Here is a 26,929-nt window from a genome sequence, read left to right as displayed (position 1 = left end):
AGATTTAGAGGAAGACTAATGGTGCGATGTATTGTCGCGATTATCTAGGATATATAGTTAGGCTATTCCTCGATGAATAAGAATGTTTCTAGAAGAAAGGTTACGTCAGATGTTGGAGCAAAGAGATTCCTAAACGAGCTGCATGCAACGAGACGAAAAAGTCCCTAGCAAAAGAGGTCCCAGTGACGTTCTAACGACACGAGTTAATTTTAGATCGGCCACGAAGCACCACGATCGATTGGCTATAGAATCGAGAAGTCAGTGACTCGATGAGAATTTCATTAATTATAGGACATCGCGGGGATAGGATCGAGACGTTACGTAATCCCGTCGATACTCGTTTATAAATACGCCAGCTTCAACGTCTGTCTACCTATTGCGTTGTGTCTCGTTGATTCCTTCGTTTTATTAGCAATGCGCGGATTCCTTGTCGCCTATTTCTCTTTCGCTTATGCTCACACGGTTCGATGTCTGCACTCGGGCGTCGAGTCGCGCGCTCGACGACGAGGTTTTCAGTTGAAAACGAAGAAACGAATCAGAACTGACAGCGGAAATTATGGTAATCGTTTGACAAAGGAGGGCCGAAGAAGGGGGAGGGGTGTGTGTATGTGTGAGGGAGAGAGAGAGAGAGAGAAAGAGAAGAGTGGGCGGCCTCGCTCGGTGTCTCTGTTATCCAGAGACACATTCCCACAATTTCGGATCGGCCAATCAACGTCTCTCGCGCTCCCGGACGATATTAAGCTCGTCGCGAGATCCGCGGTTCAAACCGAATAAAATAAAATTGTGCGTTGTTCGCTCGGGTTCGTCGTTGTACTACTCGCCCCGCAACGAGAAAGGAAAAAAAGGGGAGAGGGAGAAAGAATATGAGTCGGCGGGACAGAGACGGTGCGACAGATGGCCAGAAGAGAAAGAAGGAAAGAGCGAGGGAGAGCGGCGGCGCAGAAGGAGAAAGAGGGAAAGAGAGAGAGAGGGCAGCAATCAAAGCTGATTAAGCCCACAACTGGGGAATCTGTGGGGCCAGTGTCTCACGCCAATCTCGCCCAATCAACCGGTTGGCCGGGGAGATTTAAAAAATAGAATGCCTACTGTCAATTGTCCCATAATTTAAATAAATCGAATAAATGGACAAAGTGGCCAATTAGAGTAGTTGCTGCTTGCTGCTTTAACGCATTATTCTCTCTTTCTCGCGGTGTCTTCGGCCCCTCTCCCCCCTCCCCACCCCTCCCCACCCCGGCCCTCTTCTTGCCCCTCGTGTTACAATGTCTCATCGCTGGACCATCTTTTAGAGTCTCCTTCGAACGAGGGAAGTGCTTTCCTTCGCCCTCCTATCCATCTCGGTTCCTACCTCTCTGGACTCTCCGCGACTTCTCTTCACCACGTTGTTCCACGTTCACGTTACCCACCACCTTGCATTTACGTGCGCTCTTCAGAGCGCCGTTTACGCCACAGATGACTTAACCATCGGCGAGCGTGTGTGCAGCGCGTCGATGCAGTCGCCACGATAGTTTACCGCTTCCGTCGTTTCCTCTCCAACGACGTTCTCCAACAAACACCGTTTCTATAAATTTACCTTAGAATACGATTATTTATGTCATCTTCTGGCGACGAATTTACTTATTGAAGTAAGTCATTTGAGAATTGAGAATGCGATATCAATCGTGTACTCTATGAGCTGGTAATTCTAATGTGCAATAGAATCAAGAAAAGAGGAGCGCGATTCGAGATATATCAAATTGTCGTTTTCAATGATTCAGTGATGATCTTAAATGTCTATTATGAGGAGAGTTCATTTTCGTTAATTTCTTGATTGCGGACAACTCGCTCGCGGACTAAAATTTCTTGAAAACAGGTCTTTAAATATTTATATATCGTTCATGAAGGTAAAAGCGTTATAAATGCGATCGAAAAGTTTGCGAGATATCAAGTCGCTGTCAGTGCATGTAGTTTCGTTATCTTGATCTTTATCATGTAGTCAACGATGACAAGATATTACGAGGGATTCGAAGATCCCTCGCTCTGTAAGCAATTGTTCCACGTTTATATACGACTACCATTCCCTGGATGTACAAACGAAGCTTAATTGATTATCCGCGACCCGCTGGCCCTCGGCTCGCCAGCCTTCGATTACGGTCCGCATCGAAATTTCAGCGAACACGCGTTACGTAGAATGCCACGGACGGGCTTTAAACAATTACAAGCAATTTACGACTGGAACAATTACCGCCGACATCCGTGAACCACGTCTGCCGTGCTGCACCTGTTCGACAATCATTTACGACGGATGGTTTAACAGGCACGATGATACGCGCGGTCATTAATTCGTATCAAATACAATTTAATTAACAGATCCCCGACTTATCCCGTGCATCCTTCTGTTGCATTAATATACCGAACATCCGCCGAAAATTGTCCCGGTTACGTACAGTTAGTGCGCGATAAGCATTAATTGAACAACTCCGTGCCACTTTACTGTTCTTTACGATCATGTTACGTAGCTCGTGTAGTACGCACGTTTCAAATATCGATCCTCGACACGACGTAAAATTCTATTAATCCAGATAAGAGTTTCCAATCGATGCACGATTTTACTCGTTGTCAAAGTGTATAAGTAGCTAGACTCGCGAGAAAAATGAAAATCGTGTTCCACATCGTATATCTGTCCGCTTTCCAAGAAAATCTCATTAACTTCGTGTTACGGTGATTAACAAATCAGACCCGCGAAGGATTTAATCATCGTGCACATACGGAGGAGAAGGAGGAGGAAAAAATTCTATTCGATCGGCGGGGTTGCACGTTCGTCGACCGGGATAAAAATGCACCGTATTAAGCGGCCAATTATGCGAATCTGGCTCATCTCGGCGAACGAACGGCTGTGTAACGCATGTCTGGAAGGTAGATAAGGTACCCTCGTAGAGGTTCTCGTACACCTACGTGGGCTGGCAGTCAAGCCGAGCCAGCCGACCAGGCAAATAACAAATAAAGCATAAACGGGAGCTACAATAAATAACTGGTGCACCGCGTTCTCTGCATATACTCGGAGCCACGGACCCTTCGGGGCCTTATTTCTCTTTCTTTCTTTCTCCATAGTCGTTTCTCCCTACCATCGTTCCTCGACGTTCCACCACCCCCACCAATGGGCCCCCCTTTAAGGACCATATATATGTCATAACGCAGTCGCCAAGAGAGCAGCCAGGCTTTGAGAAAAATCGTTCCTGACTTATGCGGTTGCCGTGAAAACGGATTTAGGGGACCACTCTCGCTTCCTTTTATTTGAAGAGCTGCATTTTTAAGGAATTACACCAGTCCCAAAAGCTGCTCGCTCCGGAAGAATGTAGTTCTGGGATGAAATGTGAATGACTAGTCGGATTTTCGGTAATCTTCTCCTTTCTGACATGCAAGTTTATTTATAGATTGGTTTATGCGTATACGGTGACAAATAATTCATAAATTATTTAGTGTTTGAAAGGAATGTTTCACATGTAAAATGAGTTGACGTAGAATTGTATTGACGGCGGTAATTTGATGTTAGTTTAGTATAGGTAGACGTGCAAGGAACATGCGAAGCTTAAGTTTCATTTTTTAGACAGTATCACATATTTTTTAGATATGCTGTATTAGAATCTTGTATTCTAAAAGTACGTATACGTTCCCAAGTATTGGGTAAACCGAAAGCTGACGTATACGTTCTCTGTAGTATAGAATTATGTTTATCCTTAACGAAAAAATTGAAGTGACCAAGGAAATACCATTTTTCTATTAATAAAAGCTATTTCGTACTATGTATATATACCAAAAAATGCTGCCGGTTTTTGTGCAATGTTTCTGCAACTTGTCATTCCTGTAAAACGATATTAAATTATGTATACCAAAATAATGAATGTTATTTTAACATTAAAATGTCCAAGAAGTGTTGTATAAAAAGTATAACAGGTACAGCAATTTATATGATAATATATTACACTATTTGTGCCAAAAAATAATTAGTACAGAAAATATTCTAATTTCAATATTACAAAATGAAAGATTAATATACAAGACGGTCAAGAAATGATTGCTCAAGCAGCTCGATATTTAACAGGGACACCCTCGAACATGGAAGCGAATTTCATGGTTGATTAAAAACATCTCCGAGAAATATCTACGGGCGCCAGCCATTACTCGAAAAAGGGGGTTGAAATTCAGCGAATTAACGGTTAAGTAAATATTTGACAAGTAGATACCGGCGATTTCTTGTCGCTGGTTTCCTTCTCGCCTGGCTCTCTCGCGCCGGCCCCTCTCCGCATAATTGGTTACAGATGCATTATTCTTCGGCTCGGCTCGTTTCGCAGCCCATGCATAAACATTAAACTCTTACGACATGGGCGTCGTTCCTCTATTTTTTTTTTATTCTCCTTCTCTTTTTTCCAACCCTTTTTTCTCTCCCTTTTACCTCGGCCCTCGGACCGATTGTGTTTCTAATTTCGCTAACACTCGTGAACCGTCTGGGACTGATTGAAATTCCTTGCGACTGTTTGAGGAGGACCGCGTTCGAGATCTTTGACTCGGTTGGCCCCGAGGTGGATGCGGCGCGATAAAAAATAATTAAAGACCCTTTTGATCTCGCCAGCCACAGGAGATCGTAAATTCAAATGCACTTGGTATATCGCAAAACGTACACAGCCTCTGTGTTCAACAAATTTATAATTCACCTATAATTTTATTTAAATCTTCGTACTCTCTTAGAACGCGAGCATACAGAGCGGTAAGCGGCAAAGCAAGTGATGGCACAACCAATGCCAATGCTCCGCATGCCAATATTGTTACTAACCGCTTATCTGTATGTTCACAGCCTTGGTCGCAAAAAAAAGCGAAGTGGGGCGAATTAATGAAACTCTCGCCGAAAATCTCAGACGTGTTTCGTTCATTGTCAACGAAGTAAAAAGAATTCGGAGAAGGGACAAACTAAGCGAGGGTAGAACAGCGAATTTCACTGTGGAAGCGAAACAATGCGGTCGAGTTAGATGCATAGTCGGTCCCCTGGGAAAAAACTGCTCGAAAGCCAGGCAGATTGGAAATTTTATTATTTATATTTGAAATTTATTATCGCCCTGACTGGCCTGGTCGGTCCCCTTCTCGTTCACCGGTATTCTTTCCGCGGCGTCCGTGTTCCCTCCCCTCGTCAGCCGCTTCTCGCGCCGTCTCGTCGCCGGCCTAATTTATCGTTCCTCAACTTTTTATTAATTTCTTACTGCTCGCGGAATCGCGATCGCATTAAAAGGAACGTCCACGGCCGCTGAACGGTCACCGAAATGCATCGGTACACAAACGGAATGCCGTCCCTAATTTTTCGCTCTTCTCCATCCTCCCCCGTGTCCTCTTTCCTCTCCTCGTTCTCCTGTGCCGCGACCGCGAGGATCCTCCTCGTTCCGTTCTTTCAGCGCGCGGTGTCCGCTGATCCCCTTACTAGCTTTTGGCCCATCGATGCTATCGGGCATACCGACAAAAGAAACACATTTTTCCGCAAAATGCCGCACTGGTGGCGCTCCACCCACCCCCTCTTTCACTTCTCGTAAAAACGGATCCGGTTGGAAATTCCGCGCGCGGATCATCCCGCTATTTCATTCGACTATGTCCGCCCGTTGGGACTTTCTGGAATACAGCCGAATCAAATTAAATCCGCGGCATAGGTTGCACAGTTCTCCATGGATAGCTGAAATCGTGGATAATAGTTACGCATCTATGATGAAATTTAATTCTTGATCAGCCATTAACGAGAATAAGTAGTGATGATGTATACGAGCCTCTTATTTGTCTAATCAGTTAATTGGATAAACCAGAAACTAAAGAAGATGGATGAAATTATACGCATGTAAGGTAATCAGAATCGATCAAAGCTCGCTAACATTTTAAGAATTTCAAAAAGCGAAGAGTTAATCACTTGGACCACTTGACCGGCTCGCACGCTATATATTATCGATAGAATTAGATTCTTTTATAAAAAAAATATAACAGAGTACTATTAAAAATAACACGACGTTATATTGAAATCGTATAACGAGTTTCCACTGGCTGAGGCTAAAAAAACTCGATCGGAGATACCGGTTTCAAGGTTCGCGACAGCTCGAAATTAGAAGGATCGATTAGTTAATCGACTGCGCGGTGAGATAAAGTCGTGTATTCTTGGCGGCTGAAAAATCGCGAAACGTCGGCCAGGAAAAAACGAGGACGGGCAAAACCGAAACGAAGCATGATGTGGATGAAACGGGGCAGAGGGACGTGTTGCACATGATCTGAAATACGCTTGATCGTAGAAGGGGGTTAGAAGAAGGCGTGAAGGGGGCGAAGTATCGTTTGATCGAGCAACGATGGATTCCTGAGTTTCGAGGACGGCATGCGATTGCCAATCGTTTGTTTCCCGATACAAAGGCGATCGGGGCCAATCAAGCGGCCAACTAACATTGCGGTGCACTTGCTTTCGCAATTCCCTTTTCGAACTCGCTACTTTTATTGCCAGATATCTTAGCCTCTGTTACTCTCAACCCCCGCTCGCCTCCCTGGTCTGCTCTCGCGTTAATTATAGCGAGGGAACGGAGAAGCAAAGAAATAAAACTATTAGGTTGCTCAGAAAGCTTGTATAGCGTTCAATAGTTAATGTATCCTACGTCAGGATAGGTTTTGATAGAATTCTTCAATTGGTAGAATTGGAAGAAATTTATCATGAACACACTGCGGGTTTTTATGCAGATTTGTGCTTTTGAGAGTATACAATTGATTTTTTTGACAGCGAAGGTACTTGATAGAAAATTGTTTCACTTACCAAATATTATAGAAAACATTATACTTCAGATATTTTATATAATCTTTTTTCATATTGTGTGCATTATGTGCGATCTTGTATCTTCAAATGCATAAAAATTCGCAGTGCCCAATCATGAGTTTCTCTGTTAAGTATTTAATTATTAAGTTTGGAAGCAATATCGTTTCTCGTTCGAAAGACAGACCAGTTTCGATTGGTTAAAAAGGTTTCGGTTCTCAATAAGACGACATTTGTTGGAACGTTGAACTGCCGGACGACGGCAACGCAGTGGTTAGCGCCTTAGGGTACGAACGTTCGGGACCCGGATTCGAATCCCGGCGCCCGTATTTTCCGAAATCTGATTTTTCGGACGTATAGCGTGCCACTTCTCCTGAAGGGTGGCAAGGATGTGGTGGTCGTCAGTCAACTAGGCGCCTCTGTGTTTTGACTGCCAATTTGGCACATATCATGGCGGAAGCCCTCATGGCTATTAAATATTCCTATTTTCTGATGTGGAGAACCGCCGAATGAAAATGTAATCCGTAAAGAGAAGAAAAAGATGGGCCCCCCCGCTTTCCCTTTTGTATGCTTTAAGGGATTTTTATCAGCTGATTGGTTGATTGTGTTGGAACGTTCAACTATAACGTAGTCTTGCTTTTATCAAATTTTTCAGATCTGAAGAAATTAGAATAGTTGTAAGACTTGAAAACTTGCATTAACTACTTAGAGGAATTCGTATTGAGAAAGACAAATGATTCTTTGAAGAAGTGAAGAACTGCTTGATTAGTAGGAAGACATCGAAAAAGACTATGTATTATTCAATAAAATATTGATTTTGTGAATCCTCTTCCATATCACTTCGATTTTTACATTCGTTTCTTTTGTCTATACATTTCTTCAAATAATCGTCTTAAAGTCAGTCCTTATCATAGTATCATACAAATGGTATGTCGCTCTATCATGTTTGGCATAACTCCGCTTTTCTTCTCTCGAATGGTGCACTAGAATTCTACATAATGGCGATTCTCTTCTTGTTTTAAACTCTCGTAAGTTGTCTTTAAATTTTTCTTACAAATTTTCCAAACAGCACAACATCTTTCTTATCTTCGCTACTTTTCTTCCTCAAGTTATCCTCGAGCGAACGAAAGACCATCAAATGAGGGGAATTTCACGTTGCTGCGATAAACATGATAGTCCGCCGGCTCGATAATCGACTGTATCGAGAAGAAACATCGAATCCGTCTTAACGGGGAGCGAACCACCGTGCGCGGCTGAAAATTATTCACGATTATTCACTCTGCGGATGCCTAGGAATTGGCGCGAGATTTCCATTCGTAATCGATCGACAGACGTATCATTACGTTCGCGTTTCTCCTTTTACAGCGCGTTTTCAACGGCCGCGGTCGAGCCAGAGGAGCCGTTTAATTACATACTTAAATATTTATACGCGCGGGAATATAAATCGAATCGATTCATAAAAGGCGAGCCAGCATGCTCTCGAACGTGGCCCAGGGAAACAAGACCATCGTCGAAGGACCGCGATCCTTTGGATGGTTGCTCGTGCGCAAAAAAGGGGCGAAAACGAAAGAGATAGACAAGAGAGGAACGAGAAGACCAGAGATACCCCATGGTCCAACTATATCCTTCTCTTGCTTCCTGGCATCTCCCTTCTTCTTCCGTTTGGCTGCTCTATTAATTAGCTCGCGGCAGCTCGCTCTCCACTCTGTTAATTTACTCGAGAGGGGGAGGGGGCGCATTTTATTTTTCGTACGGGCCTGAGAGTCGTCGATCCTCCGCGTCGGTTGGCTCCTCAATCCGGCTCTATTAATTAGCCGGGGCCCTTTTTTCCCCGCGGCCAGGCCCCGTAAGACCCGTCGAATCCCGTCAGGAAAAAGGGAACGCCGGACAACGAGAAAAAGAACGCGCGCGCGGCCAGCGTCCGTCTCGGATTCCAGAATCACCGGAAAGGGAGAAGAAATATTCCGGTTTCGAGCAAAACGATCCTTCTCTCTCTCTCTGCCCCGACCCTGTTCGCGAATCCCTCAGCGTTTTCGTTGGAACTCCAACGATCCCAGGTCGATTGTTATGCAGGCGGTTTCGTAACGCGTGGGATCCTGCTTGGACGTCCATTTCCAAGATCCACAAATGATATAATTGTATGACTAAGTAGGTCTGATATTAAATAATCATTTACCAGAACAATTTATTGGGCGGCAAATATGTCCATATCAATTTATTTAGTATACTGGTACTTGAAATTATTCTTATATTCTGCTTATGAAACTGTATGATAGTTTAATGTTCCTTGCGTACATGAAAAGTGTAACTATACCATAATTTTCGAAAAATGATAACATTACGGTGTACTCCATAATATTGTGCCAATGTGTTCTTAATACGATGGAAAAATCATTTAACAATGGTCTAGTATTCGTTGATATCATAGACACAATGTAAAAGTATTTATCTGCTAGTAAATGCTGTCAAAGACACTACAGTAGAATTCTGTTTATATGGACTTTTGAAAGAACAGATAGTTTATGTAATTGGAGATCATACACTGAAAGTGATCCTCCCACTGTTTATGATTTTTCTTCTTATACTAGGAATTCACACGCAAACAAGTAGATTCAGCCTCTAAAAGTCCATCTAATCGGACAGTACAGTTTCGTTCAAATAAATGTCATTTATATTGGAGCTTTCCCTTTGTACTGTGAAATTTTTTTACCGGGAATCGCTCTGCATTTCGCAAAGAAAATATCATCCTTTTGAATTCTTTCTGTTTAAAGAGCGATTTTTTTGTTATAGTGGGAAGTAGAAATCGAGGTTAGATACACCAAGCAGTTTTGAACCGATATGGGTGGATTCGTACAAAGGGGCGATTTGTCAAACACTTTAACAGCTGCCGTACGCCGACAGCATTATGGAGAGGAGTGTATTATCGATTTTCACGAAGTAATTCAGACGCCATGCTCGTCCAGCCACGCGGAAAGCGCTTAATCCGAAACCCTTCGAACAGTTTTGCACACGTTAAACCGCATAAAACGTGAAGTCTCGGGGTACACCTACGGGTTCTGGGATTTCAATTTGCAATTTTCAAGCAGAATTCTACATTCGTTCAATTAACACATTAAAAAACACAAAACGAAAGCATATTAAATACACCGCTCGTAATTTTGTTTAATCATTTCCTCAATCTTCTACTCTGATTTCATGGTTTGTCTTCGTTTTCGTTGTATCTCTTTAATGAACCGAGCAGATGAATCGCGTGTCCGTATGAAGACAGCCAGTAGCCATGAGTCCATCGTCATGGATGAGCTTGGAACTGGAATCGAGAGAAGAAAATTACACGGTGTGTCGATCGAATCTTTCAATGCATGATTCTTCTGCAAATAGAACTCGTATAGATTCTTTTCCAAACTCACATTCCATTTCTTCTTTTTCCATACATTTTCCCATCTATATTGTTTACGTGTATTTTCAAACGAGAAGAAGGGGATTGTTTCTTTCAAAATCGACCCAGTCGGTTTTCTTCGTTTTCGTTGGAAAAAGCGTAGCCAGAAATATACGGAATATCCGCGAGCTGTCGGCCGGCATCCGGTTGACTATTTCGAGAATATAATCGCGAAACGGGAGGAAAAGGGGTCGGAAGATCGCGAGCCGCTCTTGGAAGAAAAGGGGCAAACTCCGTTGAGAAAGTGTTTTTCTGCGTTTTACTGGATTACTCGGTATACCTTCGTTCTTTATCCACTGTACCAGAGCCAGTAATGGGCCATTTCGTTCATTTTAAGCACGCGATGACAGGCCAGCTACCAAGAAACAATCTCGTGTACCATATATGAACCACGTACTTGAAATTCATGATTCTTTTCTGATTACTATGCTTGCTATGGACACATTTTTATTCACTGAACTATTCTTCTTCTGAACTACACACTTGATATGGAAGATTTTTATCCATCAAATGAAATTCTTCGTAATCGAAATTTAGAATGAATTTAAAGGGATGTATCTTTATGAAGTTGGTAATTTATTGAAGTGTATGTATTGTTTCTTTGTTATTTATTAGGTAGCTTCATGATCGTTTTCTTAAGGGACTCGTTCTTTTGTCCATGAATTGTTTGAAGCAATTTCTGCACGTTTCTAATGCATTCAACGTATCGAAGATTGGAATATATCATAGATGAAACGATGGTCTATGACTAATAAATAGATATATCAGACGTGATTCAGAATTCTATTCAAGCTCTAGAATCTCTTGTTTGCTCTGAATAGATACATAAACTCTGTCATCATCTATTTAAAAAATAATGCCTTTGCTATTAATTAACTTAGAATTTTTCTCTTTCTAATTGCTCCAATAGAAAATCATTTCCAATCTCAACTGTTCAACGGACTATCAAAAATCTGTTTCAACATCTTCCTTTACACCATCGATCATATAAAAATCTCTTTGATCTGCAATCAATTACCAATTCTTATCTCGAGCAGTTCATTTCCTCTCCCTCTCCAAATCACATTCCGCAATGGAATCACGTTGATGGCGAGGATTCACGCAAGAAGAAACGGGAAACATCCGTAATTAAAAGATACAGATCTTAACAGTATACGGATTAATAATTCATCGCGTTATTAGTATCCATTACGCTCGAGTTTTCCTTCTCTAAGTGGTGGCCGTTCGATCGAACAACGAAAACAACTACGTTCTCTCGATGGTCGTTCCATCAAAGAACGAAAAAACCACGTTCTCTCGACGGTCGCATACCTTCGTTGTCCATAACTTGGCCGAATTTCCGGCCGGTGGTACGATGATTCGAGGAAGTAACCCCGTAAATCAATTTCCTCGCCGGTCGAGAAAATCACAGAGAGCGAGAGAGCGTGGCGTCGCGTCGTGTCGTTAATAAATCGAGCTTTCTTCCCGGCTTTATCCCGCGTCGTTCCTCTCGGTTCGCCATAAGTCGCTTAAAGCCGTTGCTCTTCGGCGCTTTAGTAATTCGAGTTAGCTGTTGAAGCTGGCCCTCCGCCGCCTCTTCCTCTCTCGCTTGCACGGCCGCCGACTCGTCCCGTCCTCCTCTGCCCGCCTTCTCTGTTATTTCGCGCTTGGCGAAAAGCGAGAAAAAAGAAGAGAACGTCGCACCGTCGGTGGAAACGACCGAGCAAGAGGACCGAGACCAAGACCACGAACCGCGCCGATTGTTTTAGCCCTAGGCCAAGAACTAAAACGGCCGGAGAACTCCGGAGGGTCAGGGCCGTGACAGAGGGGTCTTGCAGGGGGCACGGGAAACAACCGCAGTCGAATCGTTCGACACATCGTTCTCCCCGAGGAAATTTCGATTTCAGGGAATATTATCCGCAGCAACTTGGAATTAAATTATAATAGGAATTCCGTTTCTCTGAACTTGTCCGGAGGCGAAGGTTCTTGCAGCTGGAGTTCGTATAATAGTGATTCATCGGATTTCTTTATCATTGTTATTTTTTAGTCATGCAATAGGAAGTCAAATAAATGGATTCCGTTCGAACAGAATTTAGCTGGATGGATATTAATTAATGTTTCGTTACGAATGACGAAATATATCAATAACTGTATCAAAATGAGTTTTCGATCTTCGAAATGAAAAGATTCTTCTAGCTTATAATCAGAATTCCTTTTTTACTGCAATACATTGCATAATCGAGGTTTACCGCATTCTTCATTAGCCCTCCTGCTTCAAAATAAACTCTCAATCTTCGAATTGGAAAGAATTTATCATGTTAACGACTGAAAGTCGATCATCCAGAAAGTAGATCTGATTTTCTTGCGATATATTACGTGATTGGGGGTTGTATCACCCTGTGTTATTCGCAGTATTCCTGGAGTATCAAATTCGTATAACGAATTGGAGTCCATTTAATGGAAGTTCATCAATTTTTCTCACTATATACGTATATTATTTATCATTCGTATAATATGAGTTTACGTTCAAATAAGTGAATTCAACATCTACACAAATAATACGATATCATCTTTTTTAAACTTATAAAGTTTATACGAGAAAATGACCATCGCAACAACTACAGAGATTTTAATTAGAATTTCGTTCCAACAAATGAGATTCTGCTACGAGCTCCTTTCGAATTAATGAAACTAGTGCGTATCTGTGAAATTGGCCAGAAGATAGGAAGAAGAGTAACGCGTGAAAATAGTGCAAATCGTGTAGGTGTTAGTGAGTCATTCGCAAAGTCGCGTGAGATGATTCTTTTATTAGCTCGTTGGTTTGATATTGCGCAAGTAGTTCAGGTGTTTCGTTTAGGGAAAATTCCGTTTGCAAAATCGATGGTTACGCTACTGTCAGCACTCAACAAGGTTTTGCAAGAGGTTCGCGAAGAATCGATCCTCTGTTTTCCCTTCGCGCTTTTTCCCCTCCATCCGTTGATGGTTTCACTGCTTCTTTCTTCTTCTTCTTCTCTATACGAGGCGGAGACAAGAGAGCAACCACGTGCCAAATCATTCGAGTGGAATCGGAGAAATTTAAAAAATATTCTAAATTTAATTACCCCGACGCCGACCCTCGGTCTTTCGAAATCGTCCGGGCTGCCAATGGCTGGTTGAAAAATAGCCGATCGACGAACCGAACGGACAAGGCACTCTGGCGGGGTAGCATTTGTATCGTTGAAAAAAAGGGAAAGAAGAAAGAAACGCCTCGAATCTCTGAACCCTATCGTCAACGAATCGTCAGGGAAAGATGTTTGGAATTATTTATGTTTTCAACAATTAGAAGGAATATTTTTAATTTGAGCAGAAATATCAGACAACGTTGTTAGATTTCCTGTCATATCTACATATATATGAAGCACTAGTCAAAGGAAATGATTCATTAAGCAGAAAAGAGTTAAGAAGATTTAGGTCTAAAGCGAAATGTCTTGAATCGTTTAAATGTTTAACATTGCAGAGGAACATTCTGAGAATAAAAAGATTTAATAATACTATTAGAATTCTTATAATGCATAGAACTCACAAGTTGAAGGAATTGAAATCACTTAAGAAAGTCTGATTGTCATCGAGTTGTCCATTTAAAGAAAATAGCTTTCAGGAGCTTTTAAGTCTCCAACAATTAAGAGAAACATTTTCAATAAGAACAGAAATATTTTATTGTTATATATACATGTTGTTAAATTACCACGTATGAAAGTGAAAGGTTGAAGAGGGAAGAATATTTAGATTCTATTGTCATCGAGTTATCGTTCGAGTGATTTTGACTTGTAACAATCAGACGGAATATTTTATAGCAGGAGCAGAAACATTCGAATGCAATGAATGGAGTGCAAGTCGAAGGAAACGACTTATTATGAATTAAAGAGTTAAGAAGATCGAGTTAAAAAGCGAGAAGAAAGAAGACCGAGTCCGAGCAATGAAGAGGTCAACGAGAGCCCCAATTTCAATTTCGCTTTCCCACGCTTGCCCGTCGTCGGATCAATTCCCCGACTCCATATTTCACTTAATAACTCCACGATCAAAGAGCTCACGAATCAAACTCCTATCAAAATCAATCGGAATATTTATCATCATTTTGCAAGAAACGAAAATTCGTCGTAGGGACACGTACTTGAATACGTCGCAAGAAACACATACTTGGCCAAATTCTTCGAGTACTCGCTCTTTATTCGCACTTTAAAATTCGTTAGACATTCGCTGCGCTCTTTGAAAATTCTCTCTTACCACTGTTCACCCTCGAGAACCCTCGACCGCCCTTTCTATATATCTACGCTCGCAGCCACCCTTCATCCACATTGATGCACGAATATTCTCTATATCTTCGCTATTCAGACATCATAGTTACACTTTGCTCTTGAAATCTCTATAGATTCTAGAGTAATTCCTTCAGATTAAAATCTAATTTCCGAAACATAGTTCAGCCGCTTCTTTTTTTGCGTCTATTCATTCGCAAATGGGTCTTCTGCAGGATGCAGCTGATATTATATTGGTGAAATTGTTATGTCGCTGATATTTATACAAATTCATATTTTTCTGAAAATAATTCACCGTCTAGTCGTAAATAACTACACAAAAACTACTAATTAGATACTAAATTAAATTTCTCTTGCTTAAGTTTCGAGTAGTTATTAATTTCGTCCTAGATATTAGCAGCGTTATAAATTTTGTTATTAATTGACAAGATGAAAGGAAAGAGTTCTGCGATGTAAATAATTGATTCATTGGTCGTTGAAAGAGGTGAGGCTCTTTAAAGGGTTAAAAATATGAGGTTTTTCCGGAAGAAGGTGATCAGAGGAAGGGTAGATCCAGTCTGTCGTGGCTCGGAACGGAGACAGAAACGCCACCGGGCATCGATAGAGCGTGGCGGTGCACTTAATAATAGTCCTCGCTCGTTACGCACTCGTCGAACTGCCTTGTTAAGGCTAACAGCCACTCGCTCTCGGGGAATATTCGAAAGTTATCGGACACGCGATCTCGTAAATCAATGCGCGTTATGGGACTTTGTGGAACTTTGGAGCACACGCTCTAATAATTTGTCATGAATCTTCGTTTCAAGCCAGCAGCAATATAATCGAACGGACGAAGTTATTTTCAACGCGGTGAAACTAAATTCCTTCACCAGGAAGGACGTGTTTCTTTAAAGATAATTTCGCAATTCCATCGTGACGGTTGCTTAGCCAATCTGGAACTCGTTTGGTCCGCTGCGTTAACTAATTCCCCCAATTATCTTAAGTAATTCTATTAGTCCGACAACTCGGATGTTGCCCCTGACTTCCCTGTTTCGCGTGTCGTCGCTGAGATTGTGCGATTTAATCAAAGATATAATGGTTTCTTAAAGTTTTCTTGGAAAACGAGGGCTCTGAAATCCTGGCCCTTCATCTGTGAATCGCCAATATGTATCTTTGGTAGGACCTGGAAGATATAATTAGAATTTTATAATATAAATATTGCTAGCGTTTATTAATTTTGATATAACTACATTATCGTATGGAATAAAAACAAATTGTACGTTTTATTAAAAATATCTTTTCACACGGAGACAGCAGGTAAAATATGATATCTTCGTATACAAGGGAGATTATGTTTAGCAATATTATGGGAAAGGATTGTGTCTCAAGAAACTGCTCTTAAAACCTAGAACAGCAATACAAATAAAAAAAAACAAACGTATTCATTCGCAGTCTCTTCCCCCAATTATCCCAAAGCTGATTAATCATTTACGTCATCACCCCTGGAAAATTGACTCGGTTCAACGCTATCGTGTTTCCGTAAATAGCGTTCAATCGATCGCTCGATATTTCACCGCGGATACTATTTTATTACCGATCCATTTCGTCACCCCTTTCCTATTGCCGCTTTGGGAAATTTGTTGAATGAAAAATCGGGGTGATGGCGAACGATCGGGCATCGGATTTCGTGTTTTGACAGCGGATCGTCGATCCGTGGCTATTTTCTTTCCTCGTCTTTATCCTTTTTTTTACGTGGTTCCTAGGCCGAGTTTTTCGAAAGTCGAGCAAATGGGGTGCGCGAGGAGACAAGGCACCCTCCTCTGGCTATTTGAATTTGTAGAAAGGGTTCGATTCTGTTTATTTTTGGCAGCTAAAGTGGGGGACAGGGTGTGCGTGTATATGTGCTAAGGGGTAGGAGGATACGCTCACACGTGAATGGCCGATATTACGCGCGCGCTCTCTTCACCCTTCGTGAAAAGTTTACGCGCGTCCCACGTAAGAGTCGGATTGGGGCGGCGGCGTAGAAACCGGGGGTGAATTCGGGGGTCGCGGCGATAAGTAGTACGCGTGTTTTCGCTCGAACTCAATTTACCCTCGCAACGCTGGAAACACCGGCAAAAGGGTGGCCTTTCCTTTGAAACGAGAAATCTTTATCCTTTGCCAGGATTTTTAAACGCCAGGGGCGCGTGACGAACCCCTTCGAATATCGCGCTAATAGGTACGCGGTAGTTTGATAGATGTACTCTCCCTTTCTTTTTACAATATATAATATAAACCATGGCTCTTTCTTGTAAATTACTGAATTTTAAATGTAAGAAATACGAGTCTTGAGTTAATTAAATACTTGAAGATCTGAAGCTATTCGTTTCTTTCAACAACTTCGATATTTTCTAGTGACGATATATCGTATAAATTTCATTTTTAGTAATCAGCGAGTGCGTGACCAACTTTAGAGATTTATTCAAGAGTTTTCTGAAGATAATTAAGTGTAACATAGGCAAAAATTTGTCTCACTTATCAAATATTGTAACGAGCATTGTACTTTGCATATTTTACATATTCTTGGATATTACGTTTAGCCATGCACACTCGTGCACTTGTTGGACGACCGTGTAGCATTGATTGCCTGCACAGGGATTAAACTGAAAGTCCTCGATGTTTCATAATTCATACACAGTCCAGTGCACTTGAATCAGCGTTAAGAAGTATTTCCATATCGCAGTTGCGTGTGTGTGCTTTGAAGAAAAAAACCAACTCGAGTCGACCGGACCGCTCGGTCAATAATTTCGGAAATCATTGTTCTCCAATATTCCACGGAGAGGTTTCCCCTCGTTAAATTTAACGCGGCCGCCATAAGTAACAGTAGAGCGAGAAAGAGGGGAAGGGGTTGGTCGACCCACGACTCCGTGAAAAGAAGGGGGCACAGCGTAGAAAAGAGTACGGAAAGAGGGGTGGTCGGTTGACACTAAGTAGTATGTCCGTAACACTGGCCCGAAAAATCCATACGTCCGAGGGCAGGCAGGCTAGATTAAAATGAAAAAAGAAAAGAGAAGGAGAGATGGAGGAAAAAAATTCCGCGCCTCGCCGGAGGGGTAAAACGATACCAGCTATACGCGACATTAATGAATGTGCCTTTAGAAACGGCCACGCCGAGGGAGGAAGAGAGAACCAGGGAGAGAAAAAAAGAGAGAGCCGCGTAGCACGTGGCTCGATTGCTTTAACGACCGTTTGTACGCGCGCGCGTTCGTTCACGCACGCTGCGCCTCACGAAAGCCTCACGAGTCGCTTAATAATCGCCGTTGATGAATAATCTCGTTTTCGGAGCATCGACGATTGTTACGCGAATTTCAACACCTCGACGAAAGGGAAGAATTTCGTCGAACGAGGTAATGAGTCCCTTACGCTCTGATTCTTGGAAATCACGCGCCTCTGTTCATACCGTGAACAGATTGGAGGATACGAGGATGAATTTTGACACGCAGACGTTGGATAACTTTGTTTTCTGAGCGCCAGCGATCGTTGCACGAATTCTAACGCCTCGTAAAATTTTGTAGAATGGAGCAATAAGTATAGTCTCTGACTGCGCCTTAATCGTTGCAAGTTATGAGCTTCTGTTCGTACTGTGAATTGATTGGAGGACGAAGAGAGGGATTCCGACAAGCTGGCGAACAAGTAATTCCATTTTCAGAGCATTAATGATTGTTACATGCATATAAATAACTATTACTACTACGTCCTACTAACTACTATTACTTTGAACGACGAATGAAACATCTGAAAGCGGATGTGCATACACTCGTAAGAATCTATATGCATATTTGGTTGCTTCGACGTATTGAGTTCATCAGAATGACAGTTCGCCAGAACACTCATCCACTGTAATCATAGTCTAATTCTAGAAAATCATGCGCTTCTGTTCGTATCCACATATATGAGCAGATCAGATGATAGATAGAGGAATTTTGACAGGCGGCTGATTTATTTCTAACCAATCAAGCTTTCAAGTTGCCTCTGAAGAAAATATATATGATATTCGAGGATGAACGCACACGATTTACGTAGCCTGTAAGATTGGCGAATCCACGGATATCAGAACGCCCAGATCTATAAATACTGTCTATAAATCTCGCGGTACAGCTCGCTAGTAATAATTAGGAGGAACGAGTAGACAAAGGCGGGAATAATTCTATCGGCAGAACATGAAGGGAAGCTCGTAAATTGCCGGTTGGAAAGGGAGCGTGTCCAAGAATCTCGCCAGTCCTCTGGAAGCTGCTGTCTCTTCCCTAAAGTAGGAATCGCGTTAATTATAATGGCAGCGTGTAACCGCCGTTTATTCTGGTCGCGAACGAAATTTGATTTCCAACAACGAAGAAGATTCGAAAGCAGGAGAAGAAGAAAGGACGAGCTGGTACGGCATGAAAGAAGGTGCTAAACGGATAGCACTGAGAGAAACGGGACAGCAGAATGGCGACCATAACGTAATTTTGACAGAAATAACGCCGCCGTGCTCGCTAAGAGACAATAAGTCCGCGACACTCTCTCGCAGGGGATCTTAGAATAGTTTAGTGTCCGCTGGTCTCTTCCTCTCACTGTATTCTCCATCTCTATCCTCTGTTCCACCTTCGTCCGAGACTTTCCCGTTTCGTCTGCTTGCTTTGCGTGACCCTCTTGGCGCCACGATTTTCATGGTTGCGACCGGATTGATGATTGCGCTGTATACAGACGCTGCGCCATTTTAGTTGCACCCTTTCCGGGTCAACTTTTCGGTAAACCATGGTTTGCGTACTTTCGTGGAAACTTTTAGACAACTTCGTATATTTTCTTTTCTCTCCTTTTTAGAGCTAAGCATTTTTTATACCCTTTTGACGCTTACTCAGAAGAAGGTTATTTCTATTGATAATTTTGATGGGACCAACTGTTCTTTGGTTTCTCCTGAGGAAACTTTTGAAGAACTTCGAAAGATTTCTACTTTCTTCCCTTTAGAACGAGATAGCTCGAACTCGTTTACTATTTATCCAGTAGAAGAGAATTTTTATTCATAATTACGATGGTAACAACTTTTTATTAAATTGTTGTTTGGTAGCGTTCGAGGAAACTTTTGGTGAGATTCGAAAGTTTTCTTCTTCTTTCTTCTTGGGGTTGAATAACATATTGTACCCTTTTGAGACAGTGAAAACGGGAAGAATCTTCCTATCGATAATTTTGAAAATAAAAGGTCACTTTCCAAGAATCGATGGAAGTTTCCTACACAGATCGATGGAAGATTAACGTGATCCTTTCTCGAAGTTTCAGAAATATTGGCGTGCAACGTCAAAATATTCCCATCGATCACGTTTCCGCACCACTCCTCCCCAGAGGTCCGTGAAATCGACGCAGCATCTCTATTCTAGCTCATTAAATCGCATCTGGCCGGTTACTCCTTTAACGGAGCCGTTTTTCCGGAAACAATGTTGTGACGAGGGCCGTCGAAAAAGGGGTAAAGAAGCCGTGAGGGGGGTTGCCCGTTGGGATTTTTTTTTGTCGGTATTTAGGACCTCTCGAGAGAGAAAAAGGAAGGAAAAGGTTCAATGGACCCTTCGCGGCTGCCGCGTAGAACGGGCTACGACGCAGCGGGCACTTGACGCATTATCCAAACACGCGATTTTGTAGGTTATGTTAATACGCGCCCCTCCCCTTCTTTCTTTATAGAAACGTTCCACAAATTAAAATTACAAATTTGTTAAGCAATGTTTATCATTAAGAAAAAGAAAATGTTCGAATATTCTATAGTTTATATTATATGTTCTATACAAGACATTCCTTTTATTACAAAAATGTCTGCTCTCTTTTACAAATGCAAAGTTCATTTATAGATAATTTGGTAAAAATTGAGTCTAACATCTATCTTTCTCACTATACTTATAACTTAAAACTACAACTAATGAGAGCTTGTGAGTAATACGAAAGAAGTGAGTATCGACCGCGAAGATAATCATGATAATTGGTGATGAATTAAATAAAAATGAAATTTGCTTGGCTGTGAGAATTAAACTTATGTCATAATATTTGAAAAATTGTTCATTTCCGTAACATATAAGCCTGTTTGAAAGTATGTCGTGTAGATTTGGTTGGAGATCGTGCTTGGGTCGAGGATTTTCAGCTCACCAGATCACGGGACGCGTATAAAGGGTTATTCAGCGCGCGGATTAAATGATAAAAAAAGGAGGAGAGAGCCTGCGCGCTGAAATACGGGGCCTTCTTTTCAGGATTGGGCTTTTTGAAAATTTTAAACTCCCCGATCAGGGCCCGGGGTTTTTCATCCACAGCCGGATCGACCTCTCCCCTCCAGCCTATACGAGTTTCAAGAACTACGAATAAAAGGGTTCAGCCTTTGAAAGCTGCTGGATATTCGTGCAAAGGGGTAGAAAAAGAGGGATCCCGATTGCGCGTGTCGTTCCGTGAATTTCTCATATTTTTTAAGATTTGACCCTTAAGTCCCGTCACGTTTCTCGTATTCTTCATTTCGCTGCGCACTGTTGTCAGCATTTTTGTCCCACTGTATGGGCGGCACTGCCACTCCCTTCCGTCTTAAACTTGAAACAGTTTTTAATCGCTTCGACACTAGTTTCCAACGCAACTTTTACACCGAGAATTGACGAAATATGGCTTTTCTATCTATGCATATTCATATTGTTATCAACATAATCATAAAAATGATCCTTAAACGTTTTTTAAGAATAAACGAAATACAGTAATGGAGATTATTCAATGTTCAATTAGAAATTTTAGTTCCCATCTAATATTAATGTTCACGAAATAATTCTTAATACTTGTTCGATTATTCAACAAATTCGACCATCGTATACCATGATAAAGAGATTTGTGAGATCAATGACCTACTTTATTGATATTTTAATACTCAAATACTCAATTGTTTGATCAAATTTAGGATCGAATATACATCATTGTATCTTTTAACAAGATCCAAGGCCAGGTTCCGTTCGATGCCTAGCAGCCGTTTTGGCACGCTTCCTGCGACGCGGTACGCATAATTAGGCATCAACAAAATGTCTAACATTCCCGGATATTAAAGAAGAATCATGGACACTCTTGGTAGCACTCGCCATACTATGCGTTTATTCTTAATTAATAGCAACTCGATAAGAGGAGCCTTGACCCCCAACGTTCGTATGTTTGCAACTTTCTCACACGTAATGAGTTACATCGTGGATGTTGGCTGTAAATTCGCGCGAATAAGAATTTCCTCGACGGCTAGTAGTCAGAAGGTGCTCTAACGAGCTACACAAAACACGCAGCTGTGTTACATAATTACTGCACCGGAGGATAGATTAACAGTCCAAACCGAATGTTACGCAACAATATGCATCAACGTTCCCGGTTCAGCTAAACTGGATAATTAATTTAAGCATCCAGAGCGAAATGTAAATTTCGTAATTTGAGCACGTGCTGTCTTCGGCCTAACCCCGTTAAAGAAGGATATGCTCATCTTATTCGCGAGAAAATCGCAGTATGGTGCCATTTTTAGAATCCTAATTCTGTAATCACAGTTTCACGAATTCTTCATTTAATTTGTTAAATGTGAAGACCATGGTAGAATTTTAATATACCATAATTGCGAGCGAAAACCATTCTTCGCACCAATAAATGTCTCAAAAAATGTCTGTGTGTCAAAATATCCCTTAAATCTAGTTGACGAAGTTATTTTAATACTATTATCACTAATATTTTGATAATTTTGAAGAGGATGAACATATTTAATTCCGAAATCAAATACAAAGGCAACTTTGTTACTTATCGCATTCTTCTTCCGCAATCTTCTTATGGGATAAATTTTCTGGACTTCAATTCCGTAATCGTAGTTTCATGCGTTGCTGATTTCATTCACGAAAAAACGAGATCGATCCAGAAGCTTCGTGCATTTGAGAGAACGTAATATGAAAGTATGGGAAGTATGTATAATGGTTCGCCTCTCCCTCGCAACCTTTACCATTTCGTCTCTTTTCTCGTTGTTCCTTTTTCTTTCGTTTCCCTGCCACACGGGGAACCCTTCTTCTCTTTCGCGTACACACGTGCGCATAAAACTTCGCTGGTATCTATCCCCACCAAAGGGTCCGATGGGGGGAACCCCTAAGAGAAATATTCGACAATTTTTAAACTCGTTTCTGAACGCATTCAAACGTGCACAGTCGACAAGTAGGAATTTCTTGGAATCAACCAAGCCTTTGGTAGGGCACGCCGAACGTGGACCATGGTTTCCGGCTAACAGAGGTGGGGTCTTTGCCATATATTCTCCTGGTGGTTATACATATATTTCGCGGCTATTCGCGAAATTCTTGGGAAGAGCGTGTTATTGTCACTTAAACCGTATGAACACGACAAACATCCTGGAAACTTCTAACGCGTCATGACGAGACTGCTATGGAATCAGAGAACCTTGTTAGAGATTCAGAAGTACGTTGGTCTTGTAGACATGATGTAGCATAGTGATTAGTAAATTTTTAGATAGACTATAACACATTCATATTTGTTGAAAAATTCTAACAAATTTTAATTTCTTTGGTATATTACCAAATAGTGAAGAGTATTTTAAATTAAATATCAAAAGATGTCCTAAGGTCTGTGGACTTACGTTACTTTGGAGGTAGTCAGATAAAACTACAATGGCGTGTTGCAATCATAAATCGCTGATGGTTCGATTCAGAATAAAATGTAGCGAATCTTGTCTCGAAAATGAAATTCAAAATAATAGGAAGAAAAATCGTCAAGCTTTCGAAATCAAAATACTCAATTAAAAAGAATTAGCAAGTATATTTGATGTACAAAGTAACTCCGTGCTTTCAGTATTCCTAATAAAGGCAGTCCGCATTGTTCCAAGTTACAGTTCGCAAGTTCTCAATATGAATTACACGAGGCCATATTGCATCCCTATATTGATAATATTTTTGTGGAATTCATTGAAAATTCGGCAAAACATTATAGTATCCCATAAGGACCTGTAATTAATTAACTAGAATAAGTCAATCATAAACAAGCTGTTGCAAATTGATAATTTAATGACTTGAAGTTGTAGGACCTGCAACGAAACTCGTTTTTATTTCACTTCTGTTCATTTGGTTTTGAAAGGCTATGCTATAACTCATATCTGAGATACTACAGTATCATTACCAAAGGTTTTTTAAAAGTCGTGGACATATTTATGATTTCTTAAACGTTACGGTTGATCGTTTAAATATTAATCATGTCACCGTTAATTGCTGCTGACATTTAATGAAAGACAAATTTCTTTTCTGTAATATCCATCAATTTCTTCGTGTAATTACACTTTAAACGTCTACATCAATGACAAACTCTACTTCTTACTAACCACATTAGACTGTCGCAGATAGGGTCGGTAAATCAAGCGCGCACAGTGAAGCTCTTCAGTGAACTCAGTGAACTACAGAACGCTTCTTTACCAACCATCCGATTCTTTATTAACAGCAGACGATACCACTCGAATCTGCTATCGAAAAATTCAAGAATTAACTTGCCAGTTCAAACTGAAATTCCCTATATATAAAAGAAAAAGTTCCGTACATTCGATCCTGCTGATCATCATCCCGTAAATCCTCAGCCCGAGAGTAATCCTCACCTCGTCTCTTTGGTTTCTGATTTCAGCATTGTTGAGACAAAGCATGTCTCCGGTTGCGGACACCTTGATCGGTAGCTCGAAAAGCTCTGTGTCACAACCGATAATCGATTACTCCCGATACGTGAGGCGGTACACGTCGGGTCAAGAATGCGGTAGCTCGTATTGTAAGGAGCTCGGTTGCCGAGAGCATTTTCACTGTCTGGACTGCAGTGGTAGGGTCTTTGTGAAAAAGGAGGAAATGATCAGGCATTTCAAGTGGCACAAAAAGAGGGACGAATCTTTGCAGCACGGGTTCATGAGGTATTCGCCGACGGATGATTGCTCGGAGAGGCATCCGGGTCGTGCTTGCCCCCACAATAGAAAACAGACACACTACCACTGTATCCATGAAAATTGCGATAAGGTTTACATATCGACATCGGACGTGCAGATGCACGCCAACTACCATCGCAAGGACTCGGCTATCATACAAGAAGGTTTCCAGAGATTTCGCGCTACCGAGAGCTGTGCTACCGATCACTGTCCCTTCGTTGGCCAGCGGACCACGCACTTCCATTGTCGCCGACCAGGTTGCCGGTTCACCTTCAAGAACAAGGCTGACATGGGTAAAGAACTACTCGCAGTTCTCCCTTAAAATTAGAAATTATAGTCCTCTCTTTCCTAGATTATTCGTTGTGTTTACCGTGACAATATTAGCGATTTCTGTTTGCTTGCCGATATCTCTATACAGTTAACCGTTTAGGTTGATCGAAAAGTTTTGTCGCCAGATTTTGCTGATACATGTATGTATTACAACTTCGTTCCGAGGGTTCCGGAGTTCCTAGGTAATTAAAGTGACCTGCTTTCTAACTCGTGAATTGTTTCATGCTTTAAATGAGACCGAGGGGAGAATATATCAACAAGAAAAATAACAAATTCTACAACAACGAAGTAAATGAATTATCAGTAAATGAATTAACAATAGATATTATATTAAACGATTGATAGACATTTCAACTAAAACAATTCATTTCTATCCTTTCAAAGATCAAAAACGACAGAACTTTCCGATCTACCTAACACCTAATGCACCTAATACACCTAGTACCAATCTAGCCCAAGGTCCTTAACTGGTTTCTTTAATAAGTTCCTTTCTCCGTCTTCTTCTTACAGACAAGCACAAATCGTACCACATCAAAGACGAGCAATTATCCCGCGACGGGTTCAAGAAATTCATGAAGTCCGAGGCGTGTCCCTTCGAGCAATGTCGTTTCTCACGCGTCTGCAATCACATCCATTGCATACGACCTCATTGCAGCTACGTTCTCCATTCATCCGGTCAGCTGTTTTCTCATAAACGAAAACACGAGCGTCATGAAACGGAATTGGCTTACAGAAAGTACAAGCAGATCAATGCTGTTGGCGGTATTCGACCGCCAGGATCATGGCCACCGGATGATCTCAGCACGCAGAGTCTCTCCTTGAGTCTTAATGGCGAAAGCTCGAACGAGGATAGAGGCTCGCCGTCGTATTATTCTTTGGATGATTCCTTTCAGAGTGGTAGCGACCTAGCGATGGATCTCACCGCGCCAACAACCACGGTCACTGCTAGTGGAAGTTCCACAGTGACTGTGGATCATCAGCATCAGCAGCAGCAACAGAGTCAGCAGCTTACTGCCACAGAACTTGCGTATCTGGTACCTGCGACAGCCGACTGTCCCTGTCACATAGGCAGGGAGCATCATCACTGCGGATTAGATCGCTGTGGTACAGCTCTGAAGGATCCTCGCGAAGTCAGGGAACATTTGAGAGAGCACGAGACTCAAGAGCGCATCACCGATGCCTTCTTCGAGGAAGGTGGCTGCGACGACAGTTGTCCGTATGCCGATAAGGAGAAACATTATCATTGTAATTGGGAGAACTGTCGCGAAGTAATCCTTTCGACTGACAAACCCTTCCGTCGACTGCAACATTATAAGATTCATGAATATAGTCGACAGTTAAATCTCTCTTGTTCTTCTCACGCTCTATCCTCTGATGTTACGTTAACGCACTTGACTAATATCGACGCGATGTTCAGGCGGAAGAGAGGCAGGCCTCCAAAAAATAGGGTTATCGAAATTTGGTCCGGCGGTGACCCAACTACTCATACTCACGACTCTCCACAAGCGATCTTTACCAGTTTCAAGCTACCCAAACCTCAGACACCTAGTCTGACACCCAATCCTATGATCGAAGAGAGAGAAGGAAGTATCTCACCTTCGAACAGTCTCGGCGAACCAGAAGGATTCTCCACCTACAACCCAGACGGTTGTCCAGATCCGGCTTGTGTTCTCAGATCAACGAGACACCATCACTGCTCGCAGCTGAGGTGTCATTTCTCCACCGATAGACCCGACCAGCTACTGATGCATAGCAAAGACTTTCACGATAACGTCGACATACCGCCCGGCTTTGCCTTCTTCGATAAGATGGTAGATTGTCGACTGGCTGGCTGTCACAGTAATCGCGTTAATCGGCATTTTCACTGTACCAGGCCGAACTGCGGCTACTCCTTCGTCAGATACTCGACGATGGCGATGCACGAGAAACAGCACAGTAGTCACGACGATCGACCTGAATGCTCGTCGAACCAAGAATGTCAGACGCAAATTCAACCTATGGTTCAAGAAACGAAGCCGAGGATTCAAGTAAAGAATCCGGCTGAATTAATCGAGAAACCTGAGGAAAGCTTGGCCAGCGACATGGAGAACAGATCAATTATGGACGAAAAGGAATCGGAGATCCCCAGCCCAGATGTTAATAAGACCACCGGTAAGTGTAACTTTCAACATGGACACGAA

General features: G+C 41.9%; 1 protein-coding gene across 6 annotated transcripts in view; it reads left to right on the top strand.

The window, feature by feature from the left end:
- Window positions 1-26,929, top strand: part of LOC117155571 (zinc finger protein castor homolog 1) — a 122,964-nt gene that overhangs the window by 88,501 nt on the left and 7,534 nt on the right. For 5 of the 6 annotated variants that reach the window (XM_076623186.1, XM_033331683.2, XM_033331682.2 and 2 more), the window contains 2 exons: window positions 24,134-24,712; window positions 25,260-26,900. In XM_076623186.1, coding sequence (XP_076479301.1) covers window positions 24,134-24,712; window positions 25,260-26,900 — 2,220 coding nt within the window. The remainder of the gene's footprint in view (window positions 1-24,133; window positions 24,713-25,259; window positions 26,901-26,929) is intronic. The other variant, XM_076623187.1, reaches the window with a different exon arrangement.

The sequence above is a fragment of the Bombus vancouverensis genome, chromosome 12, assembly GCF_051014615.1.
Source record: "Bombus vancouverensis nearcticus chromosome 12, iyBomVanc1_principal, whole genome shotgun sequence".
Classification (NCBI taxonomy): domain Eukaryota; kingdom Metazoa; phylum Arthropoda; class Insecta; order Hymenoptera; family Apidae; genus Bombus; species Bombus vancouverensis.
The sequence above is the reverse complement of the archived record's forward strand: the minus strand, read 5'-3'. Positions and strand labels throughout refer to the sequence as shown.